Source organism: Odontesthes bonariensis, chromosome 12 (genome assembly GCF_027942865.1).
Source record: "Odontesthes bonariensis isolate fOdoBon6 chromosome 12, fOdoBon6.hap1, whole genome shotgun sequence".
Classification (NCBI taxonomy): Eukaryota; Metazoa; Chordata; class Actinopteri; order Atheriniformes; family Atherinopsidae; genus Odontesthes; species Odontesthes bonariensis.
In genome coordinates, this window is record NC_134517.1 from 30,034,273 (window position 1) to 30,050,085 (window position 15,813).

A 15,813-nucleotide genomic window follows, 5' to 3' on the forward strand; every position below is an offset into this window, starting at 1 on the left:
AAATATACAAATCAATGTAACCCCCTAAATCATAGGCCTGTCTGCCTTTGATATTAACTGTAAATCACTGCTTATCAATAGTCACAGGAGGATGTTTTCTGCAGCTACAGCATCGCTCATTTGGGAATTTATTCACATTTTGTGAACCTTATTAAGTCTGGGTTGTGTCTCCCTTATCCCCCACTTAAAGCTTTTTCTTTTTATAACATTTTGTTATATAAAATCATAAAAATTTCAACACATACTTACGACCTGCTTTAGGCTAAAATATGGTCATAAAATGCTTTTGGAACGACGGCTACACATAACACAATTTAGCCACTCTAACCTAGACGTCTAGACATCTTCTGACCTGTAAAGCACCACGTCCACACCAACAGGGTTATAAACACTGTCTGGACTTGTGTTTTTTTTATTTTTAATTCCACATACTCACACTCCACATGACACAATAAAGCTGGCAAGCTGTGCATCGATTCAAAACACTGGATTCTTTGAGTCATGCAGAATCCGGATAACTCAGGTAGATACAGGTGATGAGGGACCTGTAGAAGACCAGATAAATAGGCCTTTTTTTAAATTTTTTTTATTTTTACAGCCAAAATAAAAATATGTTCAGCAATATTATGACGACCACTGTTCTTTATGATTCTACAGTATCGGCAGCCAAGGGGAGTCCCCCCTCTGGCTGACGGCGCTCTGGCAATGACAACAAGTTCATGCAACAGCTGACAGACAGACAAAGTGATCTGATCTGTCAGGTTGTGTCTGTGTGCTGTTTGCACATATAAGAATGTGACAATCGCCGTCTCTGAATGGATGTTGCGTGATGTAGGTTTGGTTTCTCTCGATTTGCCTCGTTTTCTCTCAGTCTTTGAAATAACACATATAACACTGGGGACGGTTGGGGGGGGATGCACTGAAGCAGCAGACCCCTCCGCACATGAAAGCAGCCCCCTCATCTGGTCTGCATTATTGGCACACAGATATTTGAGACATCTTTTTTCATTTTCAAACAATAGACTGTTTGATTTATGAACTGGCATTAGAATTTCCTTGCAGAAACAGATGAGAAGATAAGAGAGAATGAGATATTGTCCATAGAGAAAAAGAAAATAAATTTATCCTCACGTACTGCTGCAGTCCTCCTGCAATTTGTTTTGTCTGGATTGAAGGACCCTCTGAAAATTCTTCAGTTACCTTAAAAGCCCTTCCCATTCTGAGTCATTCTGAATTCAATACCATCTGCTAGTCCTTTATTTATTGATTATTCTATTCAATTCAATTCACTTCAATTCAGTTTTATTTATACAGCACCAAATTACAACAAATGTCATCTCAAGGCACTTAAATAGGATAGTCCAATTCAAGCCAGTTGGAGTTGAATTCATTGTAATTCTATGCCTGCACTCCATCTCTACACTGTCACCTCTGACAGAGTCTGACTAGCGGTTTCCTTCTATGTAGCTTATTGTTAGCTTTGATGTTAGCTGTAATGTTATATCCTCATTTGTAAGTCTCTTTGGATAAAAGTGTCTGCTAAATGCATAAACATTCATGATTGAATATTGTTTAGCAGTTGCAGCTCTGACCATTTACTTTCCCGCTGCTTTTTTGGCATATTTATGACGGCTTCAGAGTTTAATTGGCCACATTCTGCAAGTCCCCTCTAACAAAAGTGTTTGCTCAATATAACAAACCTTTCAAGAAGTTTATTGTTTTAACAAACTGTTTGTATTCGGTGAGAGGCTTTTAATTCCTTAAAAAAGCATCCAGCAATCAGGGAAGTATACTAACCAAATTTCATCAGAGCTTATGCAGGATGATAGGCAATGCCTGATCAGGCCAGTGGAGCTGACCAATCAGAACAGATGAGGCTTGATGAGAGGGCTCCGTTTTTACAGCAAACATAATGTGAGCAAAAAGCTCTCCTCCAGGCTTTTCATTGGATGTTAAAATGGAAAAATCAATATCTGTTCCACTGGAACACAATGCAGCATGACAACCCTAATATAACTTTTAATAAAATACCAAGCTTATGGTGATTGCCCTCTTTGGAGTTAATTCAGCCAAGATATAAAAGTGGAAGGCGACAGCTGCAACTGTAATTGTTGGAAACAAGAAGCTGCAAACATAAAAACAGGTGTGACATACTTTGTCGCTGCCATGCGGGACTTTTTTTTCAAACATTATAGTGGTGTCGGATATGAGTGACATAAACAGTCACCGGGAAAAACAAAACTGTGGTTATTTTCCCTGGATTATGGTTGTAAAGCGATGGCGCAGCTTGTTTGTAGTGGAACATAACCAAGAAGTTCCACATTCAGGGAAAAATCCAAATTAATCTTTAGAGTGCCTTGAGATGACTTTTGTTGTGAATGGGCGCTGTATAAATTACTAAATGGAATTTAATTAATAGAAAGGGCAAACCTGCACTGCTAATTTTCACATTAAACACAGACTTGTTTGCATTTTTTTTTACTTTCTTATTGGATCTTTTACCAGCCCTAACCTAAGCTTTACAGTAAGTAACGGTGGTGTCGTCAGCTGTGGCTTTATGGCCTCGCGGAGGGATACAGCTCATTTGTTGGGCTTTGGTCCCGCAGCAGTTTGCCTGTATGAATGAGTGCACTGATGGCAGGGGCAGGGCAGATTAGCATGGTGCACTAACGAGCTACCACGCTCTGGGACTTGGTGGGCCTAAAATAACACGAGGAACAGCGCTTGTTTCCCTGGGAAGACGCTGAGCGGTGTGCAGGGAAGTAAATCACGCAGGAAGGAGAACCATGTACAGATTCAAGATGAAACGTCACCTCAGATTTATGTGCACAGTAAAAACCTGCTCCCTCTTAATGGCCCCGGTTTCCTCCAACCAGACTCTAGTTTCCCGCCTCTCTGACGCGCTCCATCTGAAACATTCACCACTAACCTTTTTTATCTCCCTCTCATTGTCGCGTACAGTACCAGTCTCCCTCTTAATTCGATTATTTCAAGGAATAATTTGTTCTCATTTGCTGATTCAGTCTCATATAAAAACACATGCGCTCGTCAGATATTTTATGACAAACAGCAGTTTTCCAGAAAGCAATGTTTTAAACTAAACTTAGCTGTAGTGAGTGTAACTATTCAATCTATCCCAAATCAAAACAACAAATTGAACATAAATAGTACCGTTTATGAAGTTCACAATAAAAGGTACTGATCGGATAAATGATCGGATATATGTTAACTGAACAGTATGATTAATTCTGAGGTTATAGTTAATGGTGATATTGCACTGAAGTACAATTCATGATGACGTGTTTCTAGTTGTTTGTCCCGAACTGGATTAAATATTGTATTTATATAGACCGATTTCCGTTCAGTTCAATGTTTCCTTAAGCTTATAAAATAATTAAAAGTAGAATAAAAATGGAGTTTATGACTGAAAAGTGTCCGATTGCAAAAGATTCCATGAAACAAAATGTGAATAACTTCATACAAACTGTTTTGATCTTATTCAATGTTTAAACATCGAACTGAAATAATAGTAATGTGAGATTATAATGAAATCAATACTGGATGGATTAAGCAGGATAGAAATTAATAATAACATCCGAGGACTTTGACTCTTCCTGAAATCCTTGGGCTTGAATTTTCATTGCTGAAGAACTGTTCAACCTTAAAGCTATGGTAGGTAATCCTAGAGAGCTAGCAAGAGAGCTAGCAAGATTCGAAAGTGTCCACTTCTCTAAGCTCCACCCCCCCCTCCCCATTCCGTCAGTGCTTCATCCAAAGCCGGTGGAACCGCATGCGCACATGGAGCAGGGAGCCGGCAGAGGGGGGCGTAGGCAGAAAGCAGAGGCATCTGATTGGTTTTTTGTACGCTGATCTTGGATTGGTCAGCTTTTTCTCAGTCCTGCAGCTGCCACAGAGGTCTGATTATTTTCGTCCCTTTTTCTAAATACATCTTGTATAGATTTCTCTCAGGATAGACGGACCATTTCACCCAGTATTACAAAATGTGTTTCTGAACAGGATTACCTACCATGTCTTTAAAGTAAAGATCCCCGAATAAAAGAAAAACTTCAGTTACATTCAAAATACTAAAACTGAAATATGGATATCTTATTTGAAATGTAGTTGAGTGAGAAAACAAACAAAAGATCCAGGCGAATAAAAACTTGGACAGAAGTGATGACCTGCTGATCAGAGATCAAGAATTAGAGCGTGTAAGGCTTAGAAATCAGGCAATAAAATCTTAAAGTCAATCATAGACACTAACTCTGTTTTCATTTAATTGATCAACCAGTTAATCCTGAGGTTAATTACTGTTGCATATTCCTTTTCTATTTTGCAGTTGTTTTTTTTTTGTGAGAGATTTGAAATATCTCTGCATGTCTCTCTGCCAGGACCGGCCTGGAGGCGATAATGGAGACATATGCTTTCTGGAGACCTCCGGTGAGGACCCTCACATTTGAGGATTTCACCAACATGCAGAAACAGCAAGGTATGTAAACGTGCATCATCTCTCTGAGAAAACCATCCCTCGGTCCGTCCGGTTTACTTCTGATTTTAGGTAAACTTTTGGTATAATTTCGTCGGATCCTTTACCCACAAAGTAGAAACAGATGGGAGAAAGTTGGCAGCTCCAAAACAGAATACACTTGTTTTGTTCTGAAGGCCTGAAATCCACCTGACAGCCTGCTTTACCGTGAGCCATTCTGTTTTTAATCATTTGCGATTAGGGAGACTATGACTGAGGATAAAGATAAGAACCGCGCTTTTCAATTTGTTCGTATGCTTTTTACTGTTCGACTTAAAGCATCTGGACTTAACGTGAAGAAACGTCTATAAACCAAACCCCATAATTATAATCATAAATGTCTTTTTTTTAGACTTTTGCTTTATTTGGTTTGCATTTTTAAGCCTATTTACTGCACATAAACAGAGTTCCCGTGCGGTGGTCCTCAGCATGACCCCCGAGCATCGCTATCCCAACCTGAACCCGGTGCATATTTTCCCTGCATATATCACCTCACACTGCATCAGTTATGCTTGTCCTTCACTTGAGCTTGGCCATACGCTTGCACTCTGGCAGGTCTGCCTGCGTCTGCTGAACTTTTCACATCACGCGCCGTCCTTGAAAATAAAATCCTTATAATGTGGGCTTTGGACGGCTTGGCGACCCGAGTCGGCGTCAGTCGCGCCACCTCCCATTGTCTCACCTCTAGTGCAGGCGACGAAGACGTAGTCATGACACACATCAAGGGCCCTGCCGCTTCAAAGTAACTTTGTCTCCTAACCGACCCTGTCACGGTTACCTCTGGAGGTCAGCATGATGTCATGCTTCGCATTTTGTCTGAGCGGGCTGACGTATGCTTGTTATCTAAAAAACTCCTCTCCAGTGATTAGGATTTAATTAAAGTCCTTACACCGCCAATGAACTCTTTGTCACCCTGTAAGGACACTGTGGTGTGGTGCAAAGTGCATTAACCGTATGTGCATGTGCAGCTGCCTTTTGGCACCGGACACCCTTTCCCCCTTTAAGCCATCGACTCTCCCTCCGCACTGAAGCACCTTGAGCCTTGTTAATTAGAGGAAAAACATGACATCACCAATATTGTTCCCTTCTTTTTCCTTTGTCCACATATGACTACCTTTCTTTTTTCCTTTTCTCTATTTTTTTTCCCTCCTAACAACCCTCAATCTCCTTGAGCAGAGCACAGCGCAGTCGTGATATTATCAAAGGCATATGGTGCAAAATCAGATCTCCAGCCAAGCAAGTCCTGGATTATTTAGTTATGCCTCCTCCTCATTCTAATTTCAAACTGACTTTCTCCAACAGCGGCATGAACACATGCCAAATTCTCATTAATAGGTACTATTTGTGATTGATATCTCCCTCCTATGGTTTCACTCTGAAAGGCTTGACTAGACTAGTGGATATCATTTGTGCCAACAAAGTTACACAGTATATATATATATGTATATATATGTGTGTGTGTGTGTGTGGCAGCTCTGTTGACCAGACATAGTCAAAACTGAATTTATCTCCACATGGCAGCCATATATTTTACAGATCTGCACATGATCGTGCGTCCGGTACAGTTTCTAAAAGCAAAGCCTATAGTTTTGAAAAGTCAGTGTAGCCTAACAAAGTTATAAATTCTACTGGCAGCAGGTGAAGAAGGACTATGTGTATTACTTTGTTTAATTTGGTGCTCGTGGACTACTTGGAAATATTCCTATTGGCAATTATTTCTAGACGATACTTCCATCTGCTTCGTAGCAGAGGAAAGAGACGAGGAGGATTCATGCTAAAGTCAATGAACACATGCTCACAATGAATCATTTTTACTAAAACATTGCACATAAGACACAGAAAGCATTCAAGCTTGGTTCGTTCTGTGGTGGAAAAATAAATGTCAGTCTTAATTAAATTTGACACTTTTCCAAGCAGTTTGTTGGGCAGATTTGCCTTGCACTGCCACAGGGTAGAAACATGGAGAACTGGCAATGGGAACCTAAAACCCACCCACAGAGGAATCTTGTTTGTTTCTTGCCCCACAATAGGGAGGTCAAAGGTTAGCAGGAGGGGATCTGTGTTGATTTCACAAACTAAAAAACAAAAAGGGAAAAAAAACACGTCTGCATTTGTGAGAATGTATAAAAGTGTTTATATAAATTTTAATGTTAGTTTCACTTCTTTTACTTTATTATTGAGGAATCTCGCTAAGCTGGAGATATGATAAAAGCTTTTTATTTCACACATTAACTAACTTTTTAATTTAATGTAACCCTGCGTGAAGTGGACATCATGTGTGAGTTCTTGGGTTTAGTTTGGTCTCATCCGTTATCAGATGGCCCCACTGAGGATGATATCCACAGCTGATGGATTCAGAGCTTATGACATCTTTCACTATTGTTCACATTTGTGTAGATCCTGACTACATTGTGTCTTGAACTTATTATCATTTTTTTGAAACACACTTTTATATGCCTATAAGTGAGATAAAAGCACCCGTCACATAAATCTGTGTTTCACCCACTCTCTCTGGATACTATTTTCCAGGTGGCAGCACAGGCACCTCACCCACCACCTCCAGCACAGGAACCCCTTCTCCATCTAGCGCCGCACACCTCCTGTCCCCCTCCTGCTCCCCGCCAACCTTTCATCTGGCTCCAAACACTTTCAATGTCGGCTGCAGAGAAAGTCAACTCTGCAACCTTAGCTTATCAGAGTACCCAGCCTGTGCTCGCAGCAACATGGCGGCCCTACAGGGCTATGGTGGCTTGGCCGACGGTTCCTATGGACGCCTCCAAGCTGCAGGGGGTGCGGTGGCTTCTGCTCAGCCTTCTGAATCCTTCCTGCCACAGAGGACTTCTTCCTTGATTGCTGCTGGCATGCAGGGCGGCACTCACGCCTCTCTGACCGGCAGTGGCAGTTGCAGCAGCACCGGTAGCAAGATAGATGCTTATAGCGGTCAGCTTGGTTCTTTCCCAGCCTCTCAGCTTCAGTATGTGATGCAGGCCGGTGGGAACTCCAGCTCTGCTTCATCCAATTCATCGGGATCTTCCCCTTCCTCTGCCCACATGTTTAGTGGAAGCCACCACCACGTACAGCAGGGTTCCTACAATGCTTTCTCCCTCCACAACCCTTACAACCTGTACGGATACAACTTCCCCACCTCTCCTCGCCTGGCTGCCAGCCCAGAGAAGCCTCAGGGGGGGTTGCTCTGCTCCTCCACTCCTGCAGGAGCCTTTGCCGACCGCCAGTACTTGTCTAATGGAAGCATGGACACAATGCACATGATTGGTAATTCCACCAGCGGCCAGCAGGGAAGCAGCTCTTGTGATGGACGTCAGTATGGCACCTCTTCTCAGATGTCCATGCACATGGTGTAGGAACAGGGATCGCACCTCGCAGTGCTTCGTGTTTCTGAAGTATTTCAGATGAAAAGCGAATCTCCAGTCAGTGAGGGTTGATTCTGAAGTTGAAGCAGAGTTTTTACATGAAGCATTTATATGCCAAGGTACCGTGATTTGTTTCAGAAACTCTCCACCACTGACAAAGTGTTACAGAGTGAGTCAAAACTACTATTTAATTTTCATTGTTTCGATAAAGAAAAACAATGGGACAGGAGCTATGAAACTTTTAATGTTTGATGGCAAAAAACAACAAATTCAAATCAGTGTAAGAGGAAAAAAAGAGTGGGAGAGCATGCTCTGGTTCAGAAGGGATGTAAATTTTTTACGGTGCAATAATAGCAACAGCCCCTTCAAGTGACTCATTCTTAATTTTTAGGGACTCAGAGACCATAAGGTCTTCCTGCCACTCTGGAACCAAAGAATCTTCACTGTGATCCAGAAGTTATTACTTCATGCAGCACTTGTGCCATTTTGGTTTAAGAGTGTTAAAAGGTCAGTGGTTCGCTGTCATGGTCTGGGGTTTTTGGCTCGAATGAAAGGGACAACTGGACAAGATCAATGAGTGACTCACTGCTCCACATTCATGAAGGAGATGAAGTATCTGGACACTGTTGTGACCACTTGCAGTGCCAAACGGAGTCACTGTGGGCGTGATTAACTCCAGCAGACATGTACAGTACACAAGAGATCAGGACTGCTCCAAACAGCTTCACCCACAAGTCTTCGAAATGACTGGAATAGCTTCACTATGTTTGAGTGGATTATGTTTTAAAGCATATATACGTATACATATATATCTATATATACATCTATATATAGATATATATATCTATATAGATATATATGTAGATATATATATATATATATAAAGTTGGCGAATGCAATCAATAACATAAGCTTAAAAAGTTGTTGTGTGAAAAATTATAAAAAATAAGCAATAGCAAAGAGAGCAACGTATGTTGTGGTGTGTTTAGAGATGTGTATTTAAGTGCAGAGCAACATAGCAATTTTATCACCCAATCTGCTATCAAAGAAGTGTGAAAAGGGGAAATAAGCAAAGTAATTCTTTTTTGAAGCATTTTAAAAAAAATGTAAATACAGGTGCCAAGCACGTAAAATCCCAATAAATGTACCACTTCATGTAAATTAATTGAACTTTTTTCCTTTCTTAGCAGTAGATGTGCATTTTAAAAGCAAGGTTTCTGTGAAAATGAGAAAACATTCTGTGTTTTCCAGCTGAAAAGAATGAGAAAAGATTATTTATCTCTAATAAGCCACGTGGGAGGAGTTTAACATGAACAAGACGAATGGACGTGTTCACAGATGCGACAAAAACAATGATTTATATCTGATCAATGTTACTTTAAAAACATGCCCCACCGGATCCAGTTGCTCTCGTTTTGAATACAAAGCGAGGGTGTAAAATATCACCACGTGATGATACACCCTAAAATAACAGACAGGTGGTAAGCAGTGATTCCCTTTTAGTGTGCAGTCCTAGAGTAGAGTGTGGCGTTAACGTGGGGTAGTCTTAACATGTTTTTCAATCATGACTTCAACAGAACAGAAGTAAAACCTTCTTTCTTTATCAGTCATTTCTTGACAAGAGTTGTTTATCAACAATAAAGACACCATATATGGTCACCATTTGGTCTATTGAAATTGTTATGGAAAGACTGTATGTGTTATTGTTTGTAAAATGTCACTAACTCTGTGAGGTGCTCATTTATGCTTCATTCACGTGCGTAAACATTGGGAAGTGTCAGGGGTAAAATGAAGTAGAAACTGAATAATCTCACAGAATAATTCACTGGAAAATTTGGAAATGCATCATTTAGTCTTAAAAAAAAATCAAGAAAAAAGTGCTTTATGTCGTCATGACATGAACACCTCTAACTGAACTACAACCTGCATCCAACAGCTCTACAACGGGTTCTTCACCTTCCTCCAATTTTCTCTTTCTTTAGACAGAAGCTTCAGATTATCCTGAAGTTATCTCAGCTGCTCATGTTTTATTAAACTTCTCATGTTTAAATGAACTTCGGCCAACTTTTCTCATTGTGGCCGGCTAATTTGTTTCTGTCCAATTCATTTTACAAGTCGTGAGCTAGTTTAAGAGATGCTGCTGTGACAGGAAGTAGTCTGATAACATTGGCTAAAAACACAAATCCACCCGAGCAGGATGGGGTAATGTGAGGTTCTTGCAGCAGGTCACGACAGTTCAGTCGATGTTTTTCGCTCAGTGCAGTTCAGTCACATGGGCATTACAGAAATATACTAAAGGAATCATTAATCTTTGTCTTTCACCGAAAACAACTCAAACAATGTAGCTTTTTTTTTTTTCTTCCAACCCATGCGAGTTGTTTGCATCCATGCACTTTAACTATTGGAGCTGATTTACCTGACAGTCGCAGCTTGGAGGCCAAACAAGAAATGACATGACTATTAATCACAGGAGAGGGCTCTGCACACATCTGCTCTGCTCCACATCACAGACACGGGCTTCAAACACTGACGCAATGCATCGATCATAAACCAAACTGCAAGAAAAAGACCCAAATAAGACAAAATGTATCCCTGCTGGTTCTGTTTATCAAAAGAATGGAGAAAAAAAAGCCCTCTCAAACTGGACTCAGCTGCACTGCTGATGTACGTGATGCACATAAATATGGCACCTGTTTAAAAAGACAGAAATCCCCTTGTAATTACTTTAACCGCTAAGAGAGTGAAAACATTCTGAATTTAGGATCATTCCTACTTCAGCTTTGTGGTTCCCGTCTTTTTGTAGAGGCACAGACCTCAGGGATTTAGCTGGGACCAATCAGCATCCATTACATGGATGTCTTCTGAACAGCTCTCCCCTATCACTTCCTATCATGCATACAGCTCCAGCCATGAAATATCATATCTGAACCATCATCAGAAAATGAAGGGGGAGTGGGACCGTGGAGATGGCGAACCCACTATTGAAAACACCTGTTTTTCCAAGCATGACTTGAAATAATGAGCAGAGGGATGTTCCGGAGAGAAGCGCATGATTTCATAATTTGGCTTTTCTCCAATAATCATCCACATTATGTGTCTGATGTTCCCTGCTCTCTGGTTGCATTAATATTCAGAATCATCCTATTGCATTTACCTCAGGGCCTGTAAAATTAGGAGATGTATTTGTAACGAGAAGCAGCGCACGTGAACCTAAAGAGTGGTGGTATAACTTAATGCACAGCAGGTCTGATTTTATGCCTTAAACTATCCATCAGAACCTCAAGTGGAAAAGAATGGTCACGCTTGAGCAGGAGCCACTCTGCTTTTCATCGCGACGTCTTCAGCTCGATTCAGAATAAGTAAAATGGCTCCATTGGCTGATTAATGGAAGAGTGGAGCTGGCCCACCACAAAACTGAAAGAACTGGAGATTTAGGGTCGGGTGTTTTAACAAGGTCCTCTGACAGAGATGCCTCCTTGAGCTAATTTTGAATGACAGCATGCTGACTGGAAGGCATCCCATAATCCCTCTTCCTCAGCCATTGATCTGTCCCTTCGAACACATTTCAGACATTTTAAGAGACTCAGAAATGGCTCTCTGGGGAACTTTACTGGGTGCAAGTCAGGCCGAGGAGAACCATGACCATGTGGAAGAGAGACCAAACACAGTGCTTTGATTTCAGAGATGTGTGAGTCTGGTTTTGATACAGACCGTCCGTTTAGATCAGTCACTTCAATCATAAATTCATGGTAAAATATTGCCCTCTTGTGTTTAATCCTCTCTTCTAGATGATTTTATTTGGCTTGGCTTGGCTCATCGTCATGGTAAATTATTGCTGAAAGTAGACGTAGACCCACTTTTCTTAGGCGTTACCGTGTGCCTGACACGAGTATTGAGACTCTAAATCATTTCACATACCTTCGGCCACCTTCCACCAGTGTTCTTTTCTCCTCAAAGGAACATATTGAAACTATTCCAGGATGGATAGAGTCATGATGCAGATGTCAAGCTGAAAAAAAAATCAAATATACAGGATCTGGAGATGTGACCAAAGTTTGTATAGCCACAGGAGAGGCTTTGTTTGTCTTACTGAAAAAAGTGTTAACATGTTCTAATGCTGTACATGTCCATTCTTCTGTTTATATTTCATCATTATTAGATAATCTCTCCTCCAGCGCTGTGTTTGAAAAATCCTGCACCTGGGTTGACATCAAAAGTTCTAAGTTTGGTTACATTCAACTTATCTCGTTTCATCACATTTGAGTCACAAATTTGTTTGTTGTTTGGACTTTAAAACTAATGTCTCATGACTCCAAATGGAATTGAGCCTCAATGAAATTCTCAATCCCCTTGTCAGGGAAACTGGTAATGGGCTGCGACTGGTTCAGAAAGAAAGAAATCCAAAAATAGCTTTAAAAATAATCCCACGACAAGAGACGCTCATTGTTCCGTAATGACGCTGAACGCAACACGTCAGCACCTGCACCTTCCGTGCTAATTAGCTGTCGCCTTCACTGTCCATAATTTTAACGTCTGAACTGCTGGTAACCTAAACTAAAAAAAGTAAAAAGTTTGTGTGAAACACTGAGCACTGAAAATGGCTTTCACATCCACAACATATCGCTCTTTAGAGCGTTTTTCTGCAGTGAATGAGAGAGACTTTACTACCTGTGAACTGGACAAACCGAACACACAAAGATGTTGCTGTCTACTGTGATGGGACCATCTTAGAGTTGGACGGAGTCGATACTGGTGAGCTGCGGTGTTTGAATTCATGCAAACGTTTGTATGTCATCACACTACTTAAATGGCATGATATTACTCACATAAACAAGGGCGTAACTTTGGGTCTACCATTGGGGGGGTTAAACTCGCAGCATATTTATTTATTTATTTAATCATTTTCTTGCTCGCTAATTTGCCATTCCTGTGTTAGAAATACTTTGTGATACTTTTACTGATTTAGGCTACTTAACGTAAATGCAGCAGTTCACTTCACTATTTATGCCATAACGACACAGTAGTTAAATTCAGTGTTTAAGCACTAGCCAACATTGGCAGATGACAAGAACTTAAAGATTAATCAATTTCATCACTGTATTGGCACCTACATGCAGCAAATGTATTATGCACAATGCAACTCTCGATACATCACACAATACAGGGTGGCGCACTGGAGAGCAGCTTGCACCTTTATTCTGAACTGATTTCACATATTGCCCACTTACTATCACATTAAGATTGCTATAAATTAATAATAATATTATTAAAGGAGTCAGACCTGTTACTGATGGTGAACTTGTCTTTAATGTCGGGTGTGTTTCCAGAGCCACTAAAAAAAAGCTGTAATCAAACCTCTGCTGAAAAAGGACAATCTTGACAAGACACAAATGAACAACTACAGGCCTATCTCAAATCTCCCATTTTTAAGTAAGATCATTGAAAAAGCGGTTTTTCAACCACTTAATTACTTTTTAAAACAAAACAACTGCTATGACACCTTCCAGTCAACTTTTAGACAGAACCACAGCACTGAGACTGCTCTGACAAAGAGTTTAACAACATATGTCTGAATACAGATGGTGGAAAAATGTCAGTCTTAGTTCTACTAGATCTCAGTGCTGCATTTGATACAGTTGACCACAATATATTACTGAACCGACTGGAAAACTGGGCGGGTTGAACAAATTTCACGGAAAAACATATGTTTTGACTGTTAAGCCCGGTGAAGATTTAACACATTAGCAGTCATTCCAGTTGTCAACGCCGCTTAAAAAGGTGATTTTCTTCTCTTCTAGCATTATCCTGACAGGAGAACCATGCCAACTTTGGATGCAGTTATCTTAGCGATAGCAATAGCCTCAATATACATATCGTTGGAAACTTAGTTTATGGCCGTTCATGTGAGCACAATAACTTAGTTTTGTAAATTTTACCAAAGCGACTGGTTTCGCCTTGCAGGATCACATATAAGGAACACATGAGGTGAACGTCTTGGTGTGTGCAAGACAACATTCAAGATTTTCGCGCTAGCTTTGTGAACTTTCTGAGCAGCCGTCACAGCCCTTTTCCATCAATTTAACTCTCGTTAATCCACCTCTTAGCACAACAAACCCCAAAAAAGTGTGACTGTTTTGGAGCAAACAGCAACTTAAGATACAGTTCAGTGACATTGGTTCCACACAGTGATCCCTGGCACCCTCTGGCACCACTCACCAGGTCCAGCGGCTGCGCATAAACAAACTTTCGGTAGAGAAATTGGGTTGGGTAATACCAAGTAGTCGGTTTGGAGGGGGGGTTACATTACAGATTATTTAAAACATGATACTATCTTGAAATGAAATGAATGAATAAAGAAAACAAACAAAAGTTATTCATTCAGAATTTTATGATATTTTTTGATGATTTGATTTGATGATATTGGGGGGGTTATATTAGCTGGATCTGATTTTTGAGGGGGTCATGACCCCCGTAACCCCCGTGCAAATTACGCGCATGCACATAAACATTTTTTACATAAACATACAGCTGTGCTGTATAATGACTGCTACGTGGAGATGCTGCCCCCACTATGCACAAAAGGGACCCCTGTCCTATCCCAACAGTAACAACATTTAGAACACATGTTATTTAAAAACAGTTTTATTTATTTAATGAATCAAACTTTTGTAAAATCTTCTCATTGTCAGTAGATTTTTACCCAACTTACAAATCGGTTGCTCCCTGCATCCAGTCACATAACCATGATGGAATAATGTCATATTGCTGAACACCAGAGGGGAAACGTTATGATAAAGTAAATTTAAATTGCTAAATTGCCCCCACCTGTTGTTAACATGCATTGCAATCTGTCCTCCTTTACTGTTACCTCTCTGTCTGCCTGTATAGTCTGAAAGCCGGGTGCAGTTGGTTTAGTCATTCCTGAAGCCATATCTGGGTTTAATGATTATTATCGCCGCCTTTCCGATATTCCCTGTATCCTTCCAACCTCATTGATATTTATCTGCCAGTGATCTCACATTTCCCATGACAATGAAGACGAGAAATGGTTTAAACTTCCTCCTCTTGTCTCTTCTTTCTGTTCCTGATCTGCATCCTAGACGCCTCCTCTTCAGCTAGTCTGGATTTAGGGTCTTACTCCAGGCGTTACTTTGGTTTTTACAAAAGTTCAGTCAGCTGCTCCCCCTTCACAGAAAATATCTAAATGGAGAATATCTCAGAGATTTGTGTGGACAAACTTGTAGACATTGTTTTAGATCTGGTTAAATACAAGAGCGAACAGAACTAAACTACATCTAATCTGTTGTTATTGCTTAATAGTTCTATATGATGTGAAAGAGCAATTTCAACACTACTTTTTAATCACAACCTTTGTTTTTATACAGTTAATAAGTGCAAATAAAAACAAAACAACAGGAATTTGTGTAAAGTTAATATATAAATACTGTTTAAATTGTTTTTGGGTTCGTCAAGGACTCAAAACGCAAAGTGTAAGAGTTGAATTTGACTTGGGGCTCATCAGTCTCATCAGCAGGGACTCCAGCAGAGTGATTTCAACTTTTCTAGTGACTTGCAAAGTAATGACTAAGATTTGCTTAAACTTCTTCTATTAATTCAAGTCTATGGACAGCTGCAAACAAACGTCATCAGTGAATCGCTCAAATGAACATGAGAGACGAAATGATGATGTTCCAGAATTTAACATTAAATGTGTCAAATTTTAAATTGAAGAGATGAGCGGACATTATGTTAAACGAGAGAGATGTAAGACGGAGAGAAAAACAACACCTTATATTTCCTTTATGAAAGTAGTTAATGATGTGTGAAGTAAACCTAATTTATCTAAAAATTAGGGCTGGGCAACGATTAAAATTTTTAAAGTAATTAATCACATGATTTCCCTGATTAATCACATTT

At 40.2% G+C, this 15,813-nt stretch overlaps 1 protein-coding gene across 1 annotated transcript in view; it reads left to right on the forward strand.

Annotated features, from left to right (window-relative positions):
- Window positions 1-9,061, forward strand: part of tbx15 (T-box transcription factor 15) — a 42,038-nt gene extending 32,977 nt beyond the window's left edge. The window contains exons 7-8 of the mRNA XM_075480080.1: window positions 4,392-4,489; window positions 7,055-9,061. Of these exons, the coding sequence (XP_075336195.1) occupies window positions 4,392-4,489; window positions 7,055-7,887 (931 nt within the window). The 3' untranslated portion in view covers window positions 7,888-9,061. The remainder of the gene's footprint in view (window positions 1-4,391; window positions 4,490-7,054) is intronic.
- Window positions 9,062-15,813: the final 6,752 nt, after the last annotated feature.